General features: G+C 42.8%; 1 protein-coding gene across 2 annotated transcripts in view; it reads left to right on the top strand.

The window, feature by feature from the left end:
* The first annotated feature begins 12,369 nt into the window (after positions 1-12,369).
* Positions 12,370-23,860, top strand: part of LOC146785929 (uncharacterized) — a 226,286-nt gene continuing 214,795 nt past the window's right edge. For both annotated transcript variants that reach the window (XM_085635329.1, XM_085635330.1), the window contains exons 1-2: positions 12,370-12,610; positions 17,158-17,259. In XM_085635329.1, coding sequence (XP_085491455.1) covers positions 12,413-12,610; positions 17,158-17,259 — 300 coding nt within the window. In that variant the 5' untranslated portion in view covers positions 12,370-12,412. The remainder of the gene's footprint in view (positions 12,611-17,157; positions 17,260-23,860) is intronic.

Below are 23,860 nucleotides of genomic sequence, written 5' to 3'. Positions count from 1 at the left end.
TGGGATGCTACTTGCAACCTTGTGGTGCAGGGAGCACATCTGTTCCTTCATACTGCTGGATTGGATGGCGGTCCTCTTCGCTGAAGATGAACTGAATCGTCTTTTGCCTGATTGCCTTTGAAGCTGCCTGTGCATTCTTGGATTCGTAACCACTTCACACCAGCAGGAACTGTTGGTAACTAATTCAATCATCGCTTCCCTTTCTTCACGCCTCCTGACCAGAATTGGCACCCAACTCTCTGACTTTGGCCCTGGTTTCATTGGCTTGGACTTTGCTGTGCTCTGCAGTCTATAGCGCTTGGTACCACAGACCAGGGTGGGTGGAGGCTGTCATCTGACCATCGTGAACATTGTCATCTGGCATGAGCCTGGCTTCCATTATGCAGCTGTAGCGCACGAAGGGAACATGGCATTGTTGTTTTGCAAGTACCCAGGGCTCGAGTCGGGGGTACACGCAGGTACATGGCGGCCCTCCTCCTTGCAGTGGTTGGACGCAGTCCCCCCTTCCAGGACATTGGTCCCCACAGGGATATGCTTAACTTGTCCCGGTGTACCGTCCAGATCCCAGGAAATGTTCAGCTGCACCTGCACGTTGTCTACTGTCCATTGCCAGCAGCAACGTGCATGCAGCGAGTGTGCCTTTTTTCACCTCCAGCCGGGCCTAAGTAAAGGGGCCATCTGGCCTCCTTTTGTTGGTACATGCTGAGTGGGTTCGCCTTGAACCTTACATTTGAATGTAGATGCCACAGAGGGGTACATATACACACAGCTTGCCATCGCTACATAGGTACTTAAGTGAGGCATGATTTTGCCTTTGTTATGTCTCTATATGTCTGTATTCAGATGGGTTGTCTGTCCCAATATTTGCACAAATCATGTCAGTCGCACTATTTCACTGCTTTCATAGCGCTACATTGTAGCGTTGTGAGCTCATTAGCATTTTGTCTTACATGGTCAGTCCCCCCACTTTCTTTTTTAGGACTTGTGCCCTGCAAGTACCGTAGTACATGTCTGTCACATGAGAGGTGTCCTCAGAGCTTGTTCACTGCGCGGTCCAGGAGTACTGTCTGAACATTCTGTCTGTGCTCGTAGAACCCTGTCCCTTGTCATTCAGGTTTGTTCAGGTCATGGCACCCCTAATCAACGAGGTCTCACAGCTGCTGGAGGACACGTATCCCCTTTGATTGACATGGGTATTTGTGCCAGATGCCCCACACTTGGCGGGTCATCCATCCAGTGATGAGTGCGACTCAGCCAATGTGGTGTAATGTCACCATGTTTAGTCTGGGTAATTGTTTCTGCTGACAAAGCCCATAGACCAGGGACATCCCTTACAAGTCCTTCCTGCAAGAGGTGGGGGGATATGCTCGTGGTTCGACGCCCAGAGGTGTTCTTAATGTGACATCTTGCTTCATGTTAAATGGATCTGTCACTGTAGTTACTGGTTAAATACTCATGCTTTTTCAACCTGTTGTGGCATGTATTTTGCATGCTTTGACACTGTAGTAAAAACGTCACAATTTGAAACGTTTCTTGTCTTCAACTTGTCTGCATGTGTACATGCGCTTGGATGCCTCAGAGTAAGTGGGGTAGCAAGTTAGGCAGTATAGCAATGGTGTCCTGTGCGTTGTGGTGCTTCAGGGTGCACAGTCCCTGCATACATGTGTTTTCTGATCTGGCGCATAGTCCTATATGTGGATGGAATCTTAGGGACATTTGTCAAAGTCTGTGAGACAACTGCAAGGCACACAGACACAGTCATAGTCGCTCATTGTTGCATCACACTCAACAGAAGTAGTTGACGATGAGCTGTAGATGCTGATCAAGGCCTTTTTCCTCTCTACTGTCATCGTCATTGGGCATGTGTGGGTAGGGTGCGGGGGTGATGTTCCTAGTCAGCCAGATGCTTCAGTCATGTGCGACCCCGGATACTCTGCAGACATGTGTGTGATGATCTGCTCCGCCTGGCATACCACTTGCACATTGGTGGGGTGGTAGTGTTTGCGGATCCTATAGACGGGTTCACTTGCCTGTGGTGGGATAATGCCGATGTGTGTGCCAACAATGACTGCCATCAACATTGGTGATGACTCCCAGGCAGGACCGGCTCCAGGAATCTTCATTTGTGTGGTCCAACGCGGCATTCGGGTGGGCCACTGCGTGCCTTGAGTTGTCACTTATGTCTATCGCAAGGCCTGCTTCAGGGCCCCCCTTTGTCTCTCCTCAGTTTTACAAGGGCCAGGGTGACGCATTATTTCCTTCCAGATTTTGTTAGTAGATGTTGTCACTTTCAAGACGTGTGTGTTTTTTACATTGGAGGTCCCCCTGATGGGAGGATGAGGTTTCTGGAGGTGGGAGTTTCAGGCAAGTGACACTTCTCATGCTCTCACTAAGGCCCTCCTCCTCAGATTCCCTCTCTGCCACCCTCATCCAGAGCCCCTCTTCTCTCCATGAACGCTCGCTCATGTGCAATTCATTTGTTGAATGGCGCTACTGATATCTGTGTAGGGTGTGACAGTGCTTCATATCACACACACATTGTACAGAGACAATCAGTCATGCAAGTATGTGAGTACATCAGTCAACAGGGAATGTCACGTGAGCCTATGGGGATTGCAAGGTGTGGTAATTACATGTCATCCATGCTGGTGAGCAGGATTTTTTAGGGCATTAGGTCGGGAGACGCACTGACTCAGGACGTGTGTGAGGACATTGTCAGGCAGTGGCAGTTAGGCAGACTGCACGCCACACCAGTACGTGTGTTGGGTGTACTAGGGATTACACGTATGTCTGATTTGCAGACAATGGTCACCTCTGATTGTCTGCCTACGCCACAGACCCTTCACAATTCGACTCCTGGCCAAGAGATGCCAGTCCGATATCAAGGGATATTCAAGCGGGGTTCACAGGTTCGATGTTTCATCACACAACATTGGTACCGTGCGGGAGACCTTTGTCCTTTTTGACTCCTGTCCTCTTCTAAGTCCATCTGCCCACGAGGCATGGCTATGTTTTTAATTTCACTCTCCTTTCCTTGGACATTCCCTGTGTGTGAAGACTTAGCTTATGGATTGCACTCTCTCATCCCTTCACAGTGTAGTGAGCAGCTGTTCACTGTTCCAGTTATTCTGATGTACCAACCACTCCCAGACGGCTGGCGTACCCCCCACTACACAGCCACCCAGCACAGGCGTCATTGGACATGTGACCCTGCCAACAAACAGGTCCGGACGCACGTACCCTGGGCCAGTTTGCCTATACATGTACGGTGTCTGTGTGGTTACTTGGAATGCATGGGGGTTTCATGTCACACAACATTACACATGTGGTGCACCAATCACTTTCAGCAAATGAGTTGTGATGTAATAGTCAGGGCGCCGATACAAATGCAGTATGTGTATGCATGCGCGGTAGCTGGCATTCACAGTGATGACACGCATTGGCACCACTTGAAAGTTGCAGGGTTGCAGTCGCAGCTTCCGGGCCACCAGGGTGTGGCACACACAATGCGGATGAGCCATCGGCCAATGGGTGCCTTCGGTGTCCATGTTTAAATGTTGCGGTGTGTGCACTCAGCAACTGCCGGGCTTGTCATTGGCTCCAATTGCCTTCGGGGGCACCAAGGGTTACTCATGGGGATTGGGTGGGCCTCGCACTTTGCATTTGGCAGGTTGCCACATTCATTGTGGTGCTGCCACGCTTGCTGGGAGTTGTAGTTGTTCAGGGGTTGCATGCGTGTAGATGTCTGGTATGTACCTCTGCTGTTGAGTGTGGCGGCGTCTTGTCTGCCGGAGGTGCAGCAGGTGGTACAGCGGGAAGGCCTGTGGCGCAGGATCCATGGCGGGTCTGGGGGTTTGGATAGGTACAGTATCGGCTCTTCCTCTCCGATGTTGTATTTCCGTCATCCGCAACGTGGTGTTTTTTGCGCGGTGGTGGGAAGGGCTGTCTGCAACATCGTGATTTGCTTGGCGTGGTTCCGCATGCAGGTCCTGCCCTGTTGGCTCCGTCCGCCACCCTTGCGTATGCAAAAAACATGCGGAGCCTGACAGATGGCGGCGGACGGTAAATAGCCTCTGTGGGTCCATTGTGATTTGTTGGTTGCAATGACCGCACCTGTGGCGGAAATCATGATGGTTTTCTGCCACCGCCACATGCACGGATGGCCTTCCGTCCGTCATCGTAATGTGCCCCTAAGCGTAGATTTTTGAAGGTGTCTCCATATGCATTGATTAAAGTGGTAATAGCAACCTTATATTGCTGTGTGAGGGTAGTTTTTCAGGATGGCTTGTATCCTTGACTGTTCAAAGTTCAGTATAATTTTTTGAGGGTAGTAATTATGAGTTTCTTGCTTAACTTTAGTTAAGAGTTTTACATCTGTAGTGATTGTTTGTTTGGTAACAGGGCATATATATAGGGGATGTTGCTATTGTGATACTGTCCATGGATTGTGTACAATTGGTACAATTGTTTGGGACATATTTTAAATGTTCCATCCATCATCCATGTCTCACAATTCTGTAATTTAAATAAGTTTATGGGAGTTGTAAATAATATAATTCTTTTTTCGTTAGATTTATTGTCATAAAGAAGAAATTGCATTTCATTATGAGTTACAGTGAGTTCAGGTGGCATTTGAATTTCACTGAAAGTTTTGGAGGCAGGTGGGGTAGTCATAGCTGATTTTTGGGTTCTAGCTATTAGACTTTTTAATGTTGAGGCGGAGGGTAATTGGCCAGTTACATGTTCTGGAATTCGGGGGAGTACGTCTTTTAGTATTTGAGTAGTAGGTTTTTGAGAGTTAGTGCTAGCTTCTTTCAGAGTCTCTAAAGCGTGTCTCACTTCTATTTCAGCTATGTTAGAGGGGTGGTTATGTTCCTTAACATTTAATACAGTAGTTTATTTTCTTGTAGCCCTCCCATAACATGCATTTGCATATTATTTGCTGCATTTTCAATAAATGTTGTCGCCTGTCTGTTTTTTTTGGGTGCAGACATATCCCATATAGCATAATAAAAGTTTTACTTTCTAGGAAGTACTGAACTTTGCACCTTCAGTCATTCTGATGTTTCAAATGATATAACAAATTTATATAAAAAATATTAAATATATTGTAATTGTTTTTATTGTAATACAGATTTTCATATACAAAGTTATACTTACATGATGATGAGTGTTTGCTTTTATTTTCTTCAGAAATAAATTATAATTTTAATACATTTGTTTAACAGCATGTTTAGTATTTTGGGGGTTGTGTGGTTAGTGGCCACTTTGGGTTGGGATTTTTAGTTCTTACATTAGTATAATTTGCAATTTATACTTACTTTTTTTTGGAAGGTGGTTTTTTGATGATGTTTGTAGTTAGGTTAGTGTCTTTCGGAGGAGGAGATAGATATAAAATAAATATTACATTAATTATTTAATTATTGTAAAAAGTACTTTACTTATATTTTATACAGGCATAACATTAAATTGATATTTTACTTACTTTGTAAAGTTAAAATCAGAGTTTTCAATGAGGAAGTCCAATTTTGTAGAAGCAATTTGGTAGAGATTCCCCTTATTCTTTTGTTTTTCGTTATAGCATAAAATATTGTTAATTTTTCTTTAGTTTATATAGTGTTTGTTTAATTGTTCTTTAAATCTTATTGGGCTATTTAATTTGTAGGTGATTTTCATTGGCAGTTACAAATGTTTGTCAATTATTTTGGCAGTCGTTTCCTTATTTGGGAAACGCTAATAAATGTTCAGCTAACCTTTTTTTTTCTTTCTTTATTTAAAAGTATAATAGTATATATTTTTTAATTTATATTGTATTGGAGGTATGCAATTTTTTTGTATTTTATTATATTCTGTTTGTAAAGAGTAATTAATTTGGTGGATTTACTTATGTTAAATTTTTGTAAACATTTATAATACTTTTTAAATTTTAATCTATTTATTTAATATGTTATGCGTGCTTGTGATCTTGTTTATATTTTATTTGTTATGTATTAGGTTATTTGAAATATTTTTAAGATGTCGATATTTTGTTTTTGATGATAATTTTGTGGTTTATATATTTTTTTCAATAATTGTGTTATTTTGTATGTTTATTTAATGTTAAAGATATTGGTTATAACGATATTATTTAATTCTATATTAGTGGTATTGATGTTAATGTTTGACGATAATTTTGTGCCGATATATGTGTGTTGTTTAACTAAGTGTACTATATAGATATTTATGTTATCCATAATTGTATGTCTACAGTTTTGTAGGTCAATATTATGAGTGTCGATGTTATGTCAGTGATCAATGAATAACAGTATATGCAGGAATAATCCCTAATAATGATAAATTAGATTCGGGATTCTTTTTAATGTTCTGTGGAAGGACAAGGATTGTGAAGTGATTGCAATGTTGTATGTTTTTATTTTATAGTGATTTTTGGGAAATATTGTGAAGAATTGTCTCCACTATTTGCAGTTGTATTGGTATTGTTTTATGAAGTAGTATGCATGAATTTAAAGTCCTGAAGAAGATTGAATTATCAATCGATGCTACTGAAACACAACGTTGACTTTTAGAAGGAGTAATGTTCATACTATTCATACGAAGGTGATGATGATGAGATCAATATTTATGTATTGTTATTGGAAGACGGAGTCTATACTGAATTTATGTACATTTGTCTATAATATTTGTCTGTATAAGTGGGAGTCAATAGAAAGAAAATATGTGTGAGGACACTTCAACTGATGACACTGAAATACAGAAAGATGGAATGTTTTTTTAATTTTGATGATTTATTATGATAAATTAATATAAATTGTGAAAACAATGTAATATTTTTGTTTGTATAGTCAAAGCACATAAAGTGCATGCAATTAAGTACATTAAATTAATATAGTTTCACAAGAGTTACAGTAGTAGAAGTGGACACACGAAGGATGCTTTTTGCTTTGGCTTCATGCTTCAGTGAAATCACGAGAGGAACTTTTGCTGCTCTTATAATGGAAAAGCAAAAAAACTCTAAAAATCAACAGTGTTCTCCCATACATTACACCAGGGCTGAACTGGGAACTCAAAGCAGCCCTGGCAGTTTTGTCGGACCAGCCCCTGGTGGGGGGGGGGGCGCAAGTGTGACACACTGCTGCTTTTGTCACTGGGGGTGAATTTGCAGCACCACAGCAGAATGGACCCCCAGTAACAAAACTGGTCCCCATGGCTGCAAAACCAGCTCCCACCCTTTCAGCCTCCTGGGGAAACGGTAGATGCTCGGTACTGCCAGTCTGGCCCAGCCTCCCACACTAGCAATCATGCACTCTCATACCCCCTTACAGAGTACAAGTCACAGGCTCTTGGTGACGTTCTTACCCTCCTTACATATTAGCATTCCTACCTAGGTCCACACCCTTCACAGGCTAGTAGTCACACACTACCAACAGCACTCACACCACTGGCACAGTAGCAGTCTGATACTTCTGACAGGGCTCTCGCACCTCTCTCGAAATGGTAGTCTCACACTCCTGGCAACAGTCTTACACCCCTTACAGACCAGCAGGCTATACCTACTGATATCACTTTTACACCCCTCACAGACAGTAGTTACACACTCCTGCCACCAATTTCATGCCCTCACAGACTAACAGTCACATGCTACAGCAAGTACTCTCCCATCTTTCACAAACTTGCAGCAAAGCCGATAGGTTTGGTTGATAATCAAAAAGTGCTTCTTCATTGATAGATGAGTTTCAAGTGTACAATGTGGATGAGTAAGTGGGTGAATGCAAGAATGAATACTAGGTAAATGAATATATGCACACACAAAAATTGATATTTTTTTTTACAGAGTTCTATATAGCGTGAAATTGACCCGAAGGTATCAGGTATCAGAGCGCTTTACATGAGCACCAGTTGCGTTACATGAGGACACATACTTTTTTTATGGGCACAGGGAGATTAAGTGATTTGCCCAGAATCACAGGATGTAGCCAAGACTCGAACCTGGTTCCCCAGATTTGAAGTCGACCGCCCTAGCCATTAGACCAACTCATCTCTCCAATTAATGAATTGACGGAGTCCCTGTATGGATGAAAGCATATGGCGACATTTGAGTTGTAAACCAGCCCTTTTTGAGCTATCGCAATGCATGCCCTTAAAAGCTGTCACTGTTTCAGCAGCATGTGCTTCCTTGGCCACATCATGGATGCTGACAAAAGGCTGATTTGGATTTGTTTTTGGCGCATCAGGGCTGGCAGTACCGCCTTTTTTAATCAGAGGCCAGAATATTTGAGGCTAGCCAGAAGGTCAGAGGCATTTGCACTGTCATCAAAATTAGGTAAATACTGAGGGCCATATTTATCAAGTAGGTGCGTCGCAATTGCGATTTATCAAGTCACTCAAGGCCATCCTTGCATGGCCCGGAGTGGCTTGATAAATCCAGAGTAATGCAACGAAGCACAAATCACTGTGTTGCATTACTCTGCCCCAGGGAGGCATTCCATGGGTAGTGTGTCCGTGTTTCCATGCAACACCCATGGATTTTGATGTATTCCCAGATTTACCATAAGTGGTAGACCTGGGAATGCGCCAAAACTGCTATGCCTCCCCTGGTGAGGAGTAACACAGAGGAATAGGTTTATTTCTCCTTGGTTTTTCCTATTTGTGTCCTGTATTCTGTAGCACGCGTAGTAAGAGGAAATGCCTCTTAGGATTATTTGTGTGCAGGAAGGTGCCCCTTCCTGCATAAACACAATCCTGGAACTAGGCAGCAGAAAGATAGGAATGCGCCGTATTATGTTGAAAACGGTGCATTCGTGGCCTTCGCCTTTCCCCTGTCATGCAGCGCAGCACAGCACTGCAAGGTGGCTTTCTGCGTTGCGCTGCATGACTTTTTGTTGAATATGACCCTGAATTGTTTGATCCTGAAGATCGAAAAATCACACTGTGTACTTAGGACAAGCGACTGTATTGTTTAATTAACACAGAGATGCACGAAGTTGGGTGCCGAGCAAATATTTTTTATCAATAACAATTTACCGCTATTCTTAGAGCTGTATATTGCATTTCGCTCCCCAGAATTAGGAGCAGCTAAGAGCACACCTGCTCAGTTCCTAGGGTTTTCATAGTGCGCCCCATTCTTGCATCCACAACTATGGGCAGTGTGATGCAGGGCAGTGACGAAGCGCAAAATGATGAGGCTTTCCTGCAGAAGGTGAAGAGGGGCCCCAGAGTCTCCCATATCTCACAGATATGCATTTACCTCTGGCTGAATGAGTCCCTCAGAAGGTTTGGGGGTTCCTTGAACTTTAACAGCCTGGGTTACGCCCCTGCACCTTTGTAACACATGTCCCTGTTAGCGAAATAGGACGTGCTGCACAGTGATGAAACTACAGGAACTTCCACTGATTTTTAAGTGTAACAAGCAAATTATACAAGTTCTCTTCCACAATGTATCAAGATTCGTGTTTAAAATGGGTGGGATCTATTGGGAACAATGTTCCCAGTCTTTTGAATTTAAAGAAACATTCTCCCTAATTTTTATGAAAAACAAAACATAACCGTTCCTGAACAGTTAATGCCAAACTTGAGATGTGTTTTGCTAAAAGGAATGGGATGTGGCCTCCTGTACTGTGAACCCAAGCAAGAGGGAGACAGTGGAAGAAGGAACAAACCTGTTTGCCAGTGTGCCTGTTGCATAGGTAAATGTGTGCAATTGGTTCATCAGCAAAACAAAAAGATGCCTGGAACCAGCATATGGCTTTAATTAGTGGAGCACTTTGAGTTTTTACAGTGGAAAAGATTTATTCTTTTTGGCAGGTAATGTAAGGGTGTCAGAAACACAAACGAAACCCTGGGTCTGTAGACTGCAATGAAGTGCTCATGGAGTGTCCCTTTTAAAGGACTGTTTCCCTCACCTACCCGAAGGTGACATACTTCATCATAGGGTAACATCCTCTCACCATGAACCTAGTCACGATGCAGGCTACAACCTCCTCACTGAGAGGGAGGAGCACAGGTATGTTTTTTTGTTTAGGAAGAGGCATACTAATTACCTTTGGTGAGCAGTGTGTGATGAGGGGTGTATGAACAAAAACAATGCTCAGTAAAACTAGTTATAGGGTACTCAATGAACTTTATTGAAGCATCCCTATAGCAGGATTAAAATCAGACTATGACAAGGGGGAATTAGACCAGTCATAGCGTGAAGTGATAGGCCAACATGTTTCAACCTGATACCCTCATAGGAGGTGTGGTAGCCTTCTTCAGGACCTTATGTGTGCTACTACAAATGTTTGTAACCAAAGAAATATACAAAACCAGTGGTTAGAGGGGTAGTACACTCATTCAGAATTCCACTGGTAGGTGTCTACGGACCCAGGGTTTCTTTTGTGTTTCTGGTTTTGGGAGTCAACCCCTGCAGGTCTTTAAAACTCCTGTGTTTGAGAAAAAAAAATGTAAGGGTGTCGCCAGCTACGTTCTGTAGTGGTCCTCCTAATGGATAAAATTTGCACTAGATACTGTCTGATTGCTTATTACTAGAAATTTATAATTTGAAAGATCTACTTTCATCTTAAACAATAAGGGCCTCATCACGATGTTGGGCTGAAACCCTCCGACCAGTGGTCAGAGGCTTACCGCCCGACATGGTAGGTGTACAGTCCAACCACCGTATTAGGATGACAGCGGTCGGAATCAAATCTGTGGGGGGATTCCGACGTGGTTCTGACAGGCTCCATCAGAAAGAAAGCATAATCCCTTAATGACAGCGGTTTTGCCGTCAGGATTATAATATCGGTTTCCCGACAGCCATTCCATGTCTAACTTTCTGACATGAATAGGCTGTTGGTAAGTGACTTTGGTGCCCCCTTGTTTGCCAAACAGTGCAGATATGTTTACGAGCATCCATTTTTGAATGGAAGCTTGTGCTGCAGGCCCGGCACAAGCTTTAATAGGAAAATGGATCCATCATAATCATGCGGTCGAAACTGCCGACCAGAGTTTGGGCAGTTCCAAACTGCAACGCCCTACATTGTAATCAGGCCTTAAGTGCATGATTATGAGTTTGGCGGTCCGTGGCACAGTGATAGCAGTGCGGCAGTGCTACACCGGCGGTCCAGCTGCTGTATTATGACTTTGGCGGTCAGACCACCATGGGACTACTGCAACTGCTGGGGAACCTCAATCCCTGATGGTGGAGAGGCGGTCTGAGTCTGCAATATGCTAGGCACCCCCAAGCATACTACAATTTTCCTCACCACCAATGCTCTCATGGCAGTGCTCACACCATGAAAATGCTGGTGGTGAGGAAACTAAGGGGGTCCTACAGGGCCCCCTGTTTCCTCAGGGCCTGGGGATACATGCAGGGGGGCACATTGTGTTCCCCCCGTGTGCCTGCACCCCCTTTCCTGCACAGCATAGACTGCACAGTCCATGCCGTGCTGGATTGGGTTTTGGTGCTCCCATTGCGATGCCTTTCTAATAGGCACCACCGTGGGACGGTCAAAGGACTGCCCCCCAGACCGCTAGGAAACTCAGATTCTGGCGGGAGGGCAGATGTCGAGTTTGGTGGTGTGGGAGCTGATGTGGCGGTCTGCTCCCACTCTGCCAAACTTGTAACCAGGCCCTAAATCTTTTTGCACTTTTTGTGGCAACCTATCTTGTCCTGTGTGTAATACAATTTTCAAATAATGACTTACATATTAACAGTACTTTTAGTAGTAGTCTGAGAGCTCTATAAATACACTTCACTATACTCCAACCAGGATTCGATTCTGCAGCTGTCTAGTTACACACACAGGCATGTGCAGTGATTGCACTAACCAACTGAGCGTTGATAATGAAAAAGGGTGCATTCACACAGATTACATTAACTTGCATTTAATTTTCATTTAAGGTGTGTGTGTTACATTTAATAGGCAGAAGGCCTACAACATTTTTGCCCACTATTTTGGTCTTTTTAGCCAGTGTCTGAACCCGGCCCATATTCCCTGACCTCCTTGCTGTTGTCAATCCACTCAGCTTCACAGTTTTCATACTCTGTTATGCACTTCACCCGCTTAGCAAGATACCCTATTTACCTGGAAGGGATCACCAAGCTGAAGCACACAAAAAAGGATGAGAAAATCTGTATACTCTTGACCAATTCCAGGCCTCATGGCCTGCACTGTGACCATTCAGGGGCATTCAGTTGTTTGTGCCTATTACTCAACTCCTGCTATGTCAAGAGACTGGCTAATAACCTTTGGGTTTTTAGTGATGTTTTAAAAATGTGTTTGCATTAACTTGCATTATCTGACTTGCTGAAACTGTGCAAACAGAGGGTCTAAAGCTCGGCCGCCCCCAGTGTCGTCGTGTATAAATATCAGTGCATTTGGTCAGTGAGGTGCTCTGCTGTTCACTGCTTCAGGAACCGGGGTACTCAGCAGCCATGAAGTGGTTAGTGCTGCTCCTCCTCTGCTTCCAAGTCTTCTCCAGTAAAGCTGACCACCACCAACCCATCCATGATGCCAGCTGCAATGACCCAAAAGTATTTGAAGCTATGGACCTGGCATTGAAAAAGTTCAATGCGGGCAGAAAAGAAGGAAACAAGTTTGTCCTGCGTCGGATCACAGAAGCTGGCACCACAGTAAGGGCTCTGTTTTAGCTTTACGAAAAGCGCAGAGAAGCTATTGTAAGTGCAGCAGATGCAATGACACCCAGGGAACAGAGGTTTGGGAGGACAACTGCACCCCAAATATGGCTGCCTTTTACCACCCATTTCAGTGAAAGAGAAGGGGTCTTGTTCCTTTTTTTGTATTAGCGAGCTTGTCGCCCTGGTTACGCCACTGCAAGACAGATAGGGGGCTATTCATGACGGTAAACTTACACAAGTACGTAAATCTACATGTGTAAATATACTCTTACACTTTTTAGTAAATTTACTATTTTTGTCTAGTCACCATTTATGAGTGTAAATTTACTACAAAGCATAGACTTACATGTCTCCGCCCCTGAAGTCAGCGGTGGAGCCTAATTTATAAGTGTAAAGTTACTACTAATAACTTTTCACACAGAGATGGGTCGCCGCCGTGGTAGAGAATTCCCTATAGTAAAGTAAGGGAAAAGTAAAAAGTAAAAAAGTTTATTAAGCTTTGAAAAAAATAATAAAATATTTTTATGATAAATCTGATTGTAAAATTATTTTCTGTATTCTATCCTATATTTTGCTTTAAATGTAGACCAAAATACAGAATGCTTCAGCACTATTAACTTAACTTTGAACTAAGTATTTAATTAATTTAAAATAAATTCAATTATAATTTTTGTAAAGAGATATATACAAAAGTATTCACCTGAAGTTGAATGTTTATATGCATTTATTATATATTAAATCTACCAAACGTTATGTACAGAATTAGTTTCAATTAATATATTTAAATAATAAATAAACCTACAATTATTTTTTATTTAAATGGGCTATTAAAATACTTCACATGTAAATAAAATGTATGTATTTGTGTGCGAGTGTGCATGTGTGTATAACATTAATTTACATCTATTTACATTTTTGAAAAGTCAAAATAAATATATGTATTTTAACTTCATTTCCTAAAAGAATTTATTTTAAGTCCCTACCTCCAATGCTTTCTGTGGGAGGGTGTTGCACCCCCTGTGGTTGGTCATGTATGCTGCTAGAATTACTGTAAGTCTGAGATGGAATACATTTACTTCAATTTTGGGTTCTTTTGGCTGCTATTGTGACTAGCATATGGCTTACACTTTTGTGGCTAGGTGCATGCCTCTGCCTATACCCCTTCTTAATCCTCGCTAAAAGCCGGCCTGCTCTTCCCTTAACTCCTCCCATTTTGTTGTAAGTTTACCCATTTTCCAGCCATTCCTCCAGTTCCTCCACATTTACTACGAAAATGTAGGCCTCCTTGTGCAAGGATCTGTGCAGTCAGGGCAGAGAGCTATGCGCATAAAATTTAGGAGAGGCGGAGAGCTCCACCATAAGTAAGTGAAAGGCATTTTGTAGTAAAAGAGTAGTGCTATATTAGTAGTAATAAGCGTACTACAAAATGCAGTTTGTAAATAGACCCCTGAGTTTTGCATTCTCTTGAGTGAGTAATTTGAAGGCTCTACATGGAAGCAAATGTTGATGCCTCCCCAGAAAGCGTGAGAAATGCATAATGGGAAAATCAGAAATAACACTCAAACAGATTCAAGAATGTCATAGAGAATTAGCTGTAGGGAGAGCAAGGCTAGCCTAGAACATTTGAGACCACACCGGTGCAATTCGAATTTTGCATTAATGGAAGAAATGCATTATGTGGGATAAGGAAAACGTCTACATTGGAAGGGCTGTTAGAACAATGCATAGCAAGGCTGTGGTAGACTCTAATGAAAGCCAGAAAAAAGGGCCCCATGACTGTATTTTGGGGAATACCAATAATTGAGGCACAGTGGACCCTCACACCCCTAGGTTCTAGCAGAGCTGAACTAATGATATTTAGTCTTCAATTTAGGAACTGATTCACTTTGTAGTATATTTTGCAGCACTACAAAAACGTACTACAAAATGCAGATCACAAAATACGTGCTGAGTTTAAGACTCCTTCCTCCCTATACATATGTATGTGGAGTTCTCCACCCTGACTGCTGAGTCTCCGCACACAAAAATATAGGGGGGCAGATTTACAAGGAACTAACGCATCTGCATAGATGCGTCAGTTTTCTTGTGCTAGCGCCAAATGTCCTTGCGGCACCATGGATGCGCTGTATTTACAATACAGTGCTCCATGGCGCAGGGATTAACAGATGCGTCAGAAATACTAACTCATCTGTTGGTGCAAAAGTGACGCATTCCTGGAGTTGCTCATGAAAGTGGCGCAACTCCAGCAATGTGCCACGACAGATAGGTGAGTCCCATACAAAAAGTCATGCATCATTCCTTACGCCTGGTCTGAGCAGGCACAGGGATTTTGACGCAGTGAAGGCGTAGAGTGACGCAGTGAAATTTTGTAAATTTCACTGCGTCAGTTCTACATGGCATTTTGTGTGGGAACGCCTACCCTGCATTCATTATAGCACAGGTATAATGTGACTCAGGGCTTTACAACATGACAAATCTCCCTAGATGCGTCTCGCTGTAAATTTGCTGCATTGTATGCACCGCCGTTGTTTCAAAAAGTGACGCAATGGTGGTGCAAGGAGGCGCAAGGGGCCTGTAAATCTGCCCCCAGGGAGTGCAGCGTCGTAAAAGTCCACATGTAGTTTGTGCATTCCGAAAAAGTAGTGTGCCTACTACCAAGTGTAAGTTTACCTATGTGAATCAGGCCTTTAGCGTTTTTTCGCAGTATACCCGCGCACACAATGGAACTATGATGAAAGCAGGCGTAAATTTACCATTCATCCGCACTATCTCATGGCTGATGCACAGCAACACTGTCTGATGCAAATGCCACCAAAGGCAGCGTGGATCAAAGTTTTTGGGGCCGAAAAGTTGACGAATACTCCCCAAAACGACTTTGCATTGCGTACCATCAGATCCCTATTAAATGAGCCAAAAGTAGTATAATGGGGCAGGAACAATGCATCCTCCCCCGGGATTCAACGCAAAGCATAGATCTATACAACTGAATCCAGGTGCAAACAGTGGGCCCAAGAAGAATAGCATGATTTACAAACATATAATACACTTCATTTTAGTGACATTGCACGTATTCCATGATTTACCATGGACAATTGTCTGTGCATAGAATGTGTATTGGAGGGGATCCCTTGAGGAAAAATCTGATGAAAAACACCCTTTTTTCATCTTGGTGATATGATGCAACAATTAGTAATCCTATGTACACAGCTCTTTGTAAATATGAGGCTGCACGGTTTTTTATCCTCCAGGCTTTGACGTCTGCGGATTTTTACGAATGAGCACGTTTTAAGAAAGTTAGTAAATCTGTGCCTTATGTTCATAATTTTTAAATTGATGGGTGTTACCGCTACAGTGGATTTTCGTGATTGCATTATGCTGGTACACTTGGATTTAGAGACTCCCTCTGAATGAGTGTCTACTGTTTGAGGATGGGAGGGTTACTAGTATAAGGGTGTTGTCCAGCAGTAGGGACTAGGAGCTAAAAGGAACACTGTTAAATCTTATTATGACTGTATGGACAGCAACATTTTTAACTACGAACACAAACTCAGAAGTCAGGAAACTTCGCCTTGGGTTTTCTGAATTTAATATTCCTTGCTGAGTTTAACTTGTTGGAGTTGTGCTCTCCAATGGTTCCCAGCTGTGGGATTCCCCATTCTTTAAGTGCACCACTTCCTGAGGCGTATTGTTTGCAAAAAAACATAAAATTCAGAAAGATAAGGAATTATGCGATTCTGCAGCTGCAGCAATTTCGGCATAATTATGGATGTTCTGCATTTGCCACATAATCTATTATCTGCTGCATAATCTGCAGATATTACTCGTCACCTTTTAATTACCTAGTGCTTTATTTCAGTGTTAAGCTGTTACTATTACCTTTGCCAAGACAACGTTGACAAGTGTAAAAAAATACAGTAGTACTGTCATAAAATGTGCCACATTTTTCTCTGCATATAATTTAGTCAACTCAGCTGCATGATTCGGTCCTCCCCTGCCGCATAATTCCAGTGGCCCTGCCTATGACGTTATGCGGCGCATTGCCAAGCTGAATACTGTTCCTTGAGAAAAATCAAGTGCGGTAAAAATGGGTTTTAAAATGTATCAGCAGAATTCAACTGTGCCAGACAGGACCTTCTCCCAAAGATTAATTATCAGATTTTTGACAAAACTAGAGAGAGAATTCTGACCACTAAGGTCTCCCTTAAAATTGCGGTTCTTTTGTTGCAAAGCATTCTGGGAAATCGACATTGGATGGCAAGGCCTCAGAGGTAAGTCTGACTAGAACCTGTTTTATTGAAAAACTGTTTTATTGTAATACGACCTACCACAAGCTGACTTATTGTCTACAAGAGTACATGAAGTATGTGTTCTCATCACAGCTGAACTAAAATGTTTACTAGGTAAAATGGAATGTAGTTCCATCCACTGGTCTAAGGTCTAAGAATGACAGATGCGTTTGAATTTTGCGATTTTTGAAAGGCTCTGCTAGAATGCTATGTTCTGTCCAAATAACACGCTTGTCGGCCTGTTTTTCTCCCCAGGGCGAGAACTATCATGTGACATATGAAATCATTGAAAGCACATGTGCGGCTCAGGACGGACACGTGTGGCAAGATTGTCAGCTCAAACCTCGTGCAGAAGCGGTAGGAATTGTGTCTACATCTTGGAGCAGGGGCGTAGCTTTAGGGGTGGTGTTTGAGGTGTCAAACCCCTCATAATTGTGTAGTTGGGTACAGCTGCTTTCAGTCGGATATCATGAGGTGGCTTTCGGATTTCACCTGGATTTTGCAAGCACACACTAAAAAAATCGCACCCACTCTCATCTGTTTTGAAAGCCTTAAAATCTTGATTATTTACACATTTTATGTTTCTCTCCCTTAGTACTCCTACCAACCTTCATTTCTCTGGCTTTCCATTGCTGATTGAGCCCCTCTCACGTGCCCTGCTTGTTGTTTAATTAGGCCTCCCGGTTTTATGGTATTTATTTTTTTGACATTTCCGTCTGTATCTATCCATATTTCGTTTTTGGCAACTTTATCTGTATTTATCCATATTTATAATGGAGTTTGTGAAAAAAATAAAGCTGAAACTGGTATATTTCCACATTTGTTTAACCAATAAAAATGCAGTCATGCTTGAATGCCTGCCAGGTTTCAGTGATATAAACACCCGCAGAAGGTAAATCAATGCACTTAAATGAAAATATGCACATTTCATTATCAGCCTTGTGCATATCTACTGCTGTTTAAGCCTCTTTCCTAAAATTCCTTTCTTTTTTAACCCTGTTACCTATCAAACCACACAGTTATGCCAAAGTGTATTTAGAATCACTCAGAAAGCACCGAATTTTTTTATCCACATTTAAAAATAAATACAGAAAAGAAAGTAAATGGTTTTCTGTCCGTATTTATCTGTAAAAATTAGTAAAAATGGAAAACAGGGGGCCTTATGTATAATGTATTTTAACAGCATGATTGTTGGTATATCTGAATCTTGCATCTCCCACCCCTCCAATATTGTTGACCAACCTACGCCCCTGTCTTGGAGCTGTTTAAAAAAATTGCTTTACTTTGCAGGAGAAAATATTTCAAGATATGAAATAGTTGCATTTATTCTGTGCCTCTTTCAGTGCTCAACATGTTACCTTTCGACCCCAGCACAGCGTTTGCATTGTAAACAGAGAGTCAGGCTATCAAAATGGGCTGGTGGAAAGTCTTTCTGATCATTTGTGTCATTTCAGCCAAATTCCCACAGTATGGACCGAAACACTATACTTTATTGAGCAGTAGAAGAGATTTATTACAAGCTGTGCCTAATAGTACCTATGCTCAAGACATTACCCATTCATCCCCTCCTCCATCCCAGTGCTTATGACATGAGGTGGCCCTGCCCCCTCAAGACAGTTTCTCACCCAGGTTTTTCATAAACAACTAAGCGAGCATGTAATCTCTTTCTGTTTAATACTCCTACCCTTCCCAGTCAGAGCTTAATTTGAGCCGGTGGTTTCCGGGTGCTTGTCACTGGCACTTAATTGCCAACACCAGTACTTATAACAGTCTGCCACAGGGTGGCACTGTTTATCTAAATTAGAGATGAACACAACAACAGTTGCCTATTATTCAATATACGTTAAAAGTGACTGATATGTGCTGCCCAAGACATTATTATAGCTGTCGGCCTGGATTAGTCTAAAGTGTCCCACTTGAAGGGTGTCATGGTTAGTTGTTGTGTTGGTTCTGTCACTGGCAGTGCTGGCAAGGGCAAGTGGTCAAGCTGCAGCGGGCCCTGGCACCTATGTTTTAAATTATTTTTTTGTTACAAATTAAGCACTGCCTTCCTTCCCTGTACAAATTACCTTCACCCCTCTCTGTACTCATGCTTGTTTTTGTCTCCTACAGAATGTTTCTTTGTAAGGTAAACATTTCTTTTTAGAGATAATATATAAGTGTGGCTGTGCTTCTGCTGTGGTGCTTTTCTATAGCAAATGCTGTTGAAGGTGCCCCCCCCGCATGTGCTGGGTTGGGCAGGAGACTTGGAGCGAGCCTACTACGCTGTGGTTATGCCCTTCCTTCCAAGAGAGGCCTAAATAGTTTCTGGCCATGCTTTCATTGTGTATAGGGAAAATAGGGATAGGCACTAGGGGTTTCTACACTATCCTGAGTTGGTTACTATGGAAACCACTTTGAAACAGGAGCCGCTGATTCAGCGCAGTAGTTTGAGAGTACAAAGCTAAAACATGAAGCATTGCAAGTGCACACACAAACTACCACCATGAAGAAATGAAGCGAGACAAGCAGGAGGTTATCTCCTTACCTAGATCTGGCCTGCAGGCCATGATTTGGGAGGCTATCTGTGCAAAGTGCACACTTTCAGGATGTGTTAAACCACATTATAGAGGTCCAGGAATTCGATTCTACACCCCCAGTAGTTGAGGAGGGATTTTATTCAAAATATAGCTTGCAAAATACAGAAGACCTTTGTTATATCCCGAGTATTACATTAAATGTAATCAGCCTAGGTCTTCCCAGCTGCTCAGCCAGAGTGAGAGATGGTAACGGAATGTTGGTGTGACTGTGATGAATGGAATGCCTGGGTGCCTGGGTAGATGAGTGGTGACAGTTGGAGATGGGCTGAGCAGCTAGGCAGCCTGCTCCTAGTGGGGCTGGTGAAGGAGCTGGTACATGGCTGATCCTTGATTGATACCACTTGACTTGGAACTAATAAAGAAGACTTAGAAACTTACAACATGGATACCAGTGTCTTCAAGTACAGAGCACAACAACCTTCCTTTCCATGTCATCTTACCAAAAATGTTATCAAAAGAATGGAAGACAAGTCTGCTATTCCACCTTTATTGATTAAAGGATATCTATTGCAAAGTTTTGAAGAGGAGTTCAATCCAGTGTCAAACTTAAACTCAATTATTTCATCTATGGCCTCAACCCCCTAATTAGCTTCTGAAAAGTCTCTGCTCACAGATCCTGGAGAGTAAAAGTCAAAAGTGCATTTACTGCTATCAAGGTTGCTATTAGTCCAAGTTCTTATGTGGCTTAGGCACCTCAAACATTATTAGAAGCCTTATAAGCATTATCTTCATGAGGGGCCTGAACCTACCTCGATCCTAGGGAACATGGAGTTGCTAGCAAAGTTCCTTTCAGTTACAACCTTTGACTCATTCCGGTCAACTGCTACTTCTGCAGGGGCTTGCATAGCAGGGAGAAGATTACCTTGGTTTACAATAAGGGAAGTCAATGTGGGACAGAGATCAAAAATACATTGACTTCCATTTTGTGGCTAACATTGTTTGGGCCAGAATTAATACGACCTAGTACAAAAAAAGGCAGAGGAGAAATAAATGTTGTAGCTGTTCCGGTCAACTCTGGCAAAAAAAATATTCCTCCAGAAAACAGCAATGCAGGGGTTACAAGAATCCTCTCGACCCTTTTGAGGTCAAGCCTGTGGCAAAGGTGGCTGTGCTCGCCTGGCTTCTTTCACTAAGGTAGAGGTCAACTTGGGGATAGTTTGCAAGTTCTTCAGGAACTGGGATTTGTTCTGAATATTCAGAAATCAAATCTAAAACCAGGCCAAGCAAGACTGTTTATAGGAGCCAAAGTCAACATGGAGAACGTTTGAGTCTATCTTTTGGAATCAAAAAGAGTGAAGTTAAAAGACAGTTTACTACAACTCCTATCTCTTCCACAAGCTCCCTTGGGTTCTGCTTGAGAGATAATGGTCTGATGGCAGCAACAACAATGGAAATGCCATGGGCACGTCATCGCCTAAAGCCTCTGCTTATCACTTGCTGACTCATTAGTTATCCATGTCTCAAAAATGCAAGACAACGATTCCTGTTTGATATTCAATAGCCCAAGATCTACAGTGGTGGCCAGTCCCTTTAAATCTGCAAAAGCGATTGTTATTGGTTCCCTAATCTTGACAAGAGATGACAGTCGGTGGGGGTGTGGAGCAACTTTGGAGGGGATGCAAATCCAGGGAAGTGGACCCAGTCAGACTCTCTGAAGTCTTTTAATGGGAGAGAGTTGTAGCAATCCTAAAAGCTCTTCAAACATCTCCCCCCAGATATAAGGAAAAGCAATAGAGGTACAGACAGACTACCAAGTAGCCCGAGCTACGTCAATAATCAGGGGCGGGGTGTGTAACAAAATTAAAAGCACCAGCAAAGGTACCAAAGAACTTTTGCTTATGGGCTGAAACCCATCGGATTTCCCCAAGCACAGTTTACATCTGCGTAAGGGACAACTTCTATGCAGACAGCCTGAGCAGGAAATATCCTATCCTCTGTGAATTTCCATTTGGAGAAGGAAGCATTTCAGTAGATCATTGCTTACTTTGGCCATCCATGGCTAGATCTGTCTTCATTTCTATCCAGTGTGTTCCTTCCTCCTTTCTGCGTGGAAACATGATACCAGGAAGCATGGAGGAGAGACACAATTTTCAATTTTGTGACCGGCCGGCCTTATGCATGCATTCACTTCCCCTTCTCCCTAGGTTGCTTCAGAAGATTTGGGAGGACATCGTAACAGTGATTCTGATCCGCCCTTATTGGAAACGAGAGCATGGTTTCCAACTTTTATGCAACTGTCAATCCATCAATGTATCCCTCTTCTTCATATGCGTTCCTCGTGTTACACTTGGTTTGCTCAGAGGCATCTAGAGTTGCTCCACCTCACGGGGTGGATGTTGAGAATCAAGAAAATCTTCCACTCTTAGATTTAATGCTCAGCATTTGAAACATTATGAGCATCGGTGTAAATATAAAGATTTGATTCCTACTTCCTGTGATCAGTTCAAGATCTTAGACTTCCAAAAGGAGGTTTTTCAAAAATGCATATTATACTGGCTATTTCGATTTTAAAGAGTGATTGGAAGCTATTTAAAGAAATGTATTCCATTTGTAAGACGGTTGCTAAAAAGTTTTATGCCAGGGTATGGCTACTGCTCTTCCTCTTTGGAATCTCCCCATGGTACTAAAGGGTTTACAAAGTCCCTCCTTTGAAGCTTAAGAAGCAGTGACAATTTAGCAAGCAAAAGTAGTAGGTATTGTAGCCTTAACATTGAAAAAAGATTTAGAGAACTAAGGGGCACATGCATCATACTAAATATTGGTCGCAAAGGGGCAGATTCTCAGAATCTACCCCTTTGCGACCGGTATTTTTGCATTTGGGATGCATCAACCCAAATGCAAATTCGCAATTTAGGTAATCGCAAAATTTGTGATTACTTAAATTGCAAATGCATTTAGGGAATCGCAAATTGCGATTCCCTAAATGCAATACATGATGCAATTTCGAATAGCGATTTCGCTATTAGTTATCACAAATTACCATCAATTTAAGCTTGATGGTAATTTGCAAAAACTTGAAAAAAGCACTAAAGTACATTTTTCAAAGTTCCATGTTACAGACACACATGCCCTTTTGGCACCCTTGCACCCTTGAAATTGCATGCACAATTTGTGAGTACCTATTGGGTACTCGCAAATTGCGCATGCAATTCCCATTCATTCCTATGGACCTCTAGGCCCATAGGAATGAATTGGAAGCCATTCCTTAAATGCAACTCGCAATTTGGGAATCGCAATCAAGGAATGTGTAAGAATCGCAATTGTTTTTGCAATTCCTATACGCATAGGGATTTGCGATGCCTAAATAGCGATTTCTTAAAAATCGCTATTTAGGAATCGTAAATCCTAACTTTGATGTATGTGGCCCCAAGAGCCTTTGGGGTCTATTAGGATGGTGGGTGGATGGCCGCCACCGGGCCGGCGGACATTCGCCCACGATCACAACCCTGAAAACTGCCGGTCCCATTAGCATGGCGGTGACGAAAGCAGCGGTGAGAATTTCCGCCCGCCACTTTTCTGCCGGTAGCAGTCCGCAAGCATGCCTAGCAGGCGGAACTGGACCGCCACAATGATGCTGGTGCAGTGCCAGGCTCCGCCGGCATGATTATGATGCTGGCTGTAGCCAGCCCTTCCGCAGCGGTGGGACCTCCATGGAAAGACATGCTGAGAATGTCTCTGGGGGACTTTTGCGGGCCCCCAATGTGTTGGGGGTGTATGTGGGTGCACTGGGGGGGTCATGTCCCTGTACTAGGTGGCAGGCACTGTGCAGTGCCTGCCATGCAGTGCAGTGACACGCATGACATGCTCCTTTTCACACCGCAGCAGTGCTGCTGGCAGCAGCAACCGCCGCAATGTTAATCGCTAGAATCCGACCGCCGCGGTCGGATTTCGACTGAGGAGCATCTAAATTGGACCGACGGTAATGCCGCGGTCCTTGCGGGTGGTCTTTTCCCGCTACCATGGCGGTCGGAGAGATTTTCCACCCGCCATCCTAATAGACCCCTTAGTGTCCACTTTTCCTCACATAAGATTTTTTCCTGATAAATTAGTGTTACTTCTAAGTTTAAAACGAAAGTGCAATCCCAGTTTTGGTGCTCTCCCAGAATATCGAATCAACAATATTTCTGGCGCGGAATATCGAAGACGGAATATCGAAAATAAAATATCAACAGGAAACTGTGTCTAGATTTTCTATAGGTAACTTCACAAACATGTTGTACCTATGCTGTACATGTATCCACATGTTACACAGATGTTGAGTTAAGAATAGCAAAACTCTACTACCCTATATGCAATGACCTTTCAATATTTTGTCCCTCGTTCTGTCCTTGAAATTAGTGTGCCATGATATTGTTAGTGCTGATATTCAGTAGTACAAT

This window comes from Triturus cristatus, chromosome 11 (assembly GCF_964204655.1).
Source record: "Triturus cristatus chromosome 11, aTriCri1.1, whole genome shotgun sequence".
In the NCBI taxonomy this organism is placed as follows: domain Eukaryota; kingdom Metazoa; phylum Chordata; class Amphibia; order Caudata; family Salamandridae; genus Triturus; species Triturus cristatus.
The sequence above is the reverse complement of the archived record's forward strand: the minus strand, read 5'-3'. Positions and strand labels throughout refer to the sequence as shown.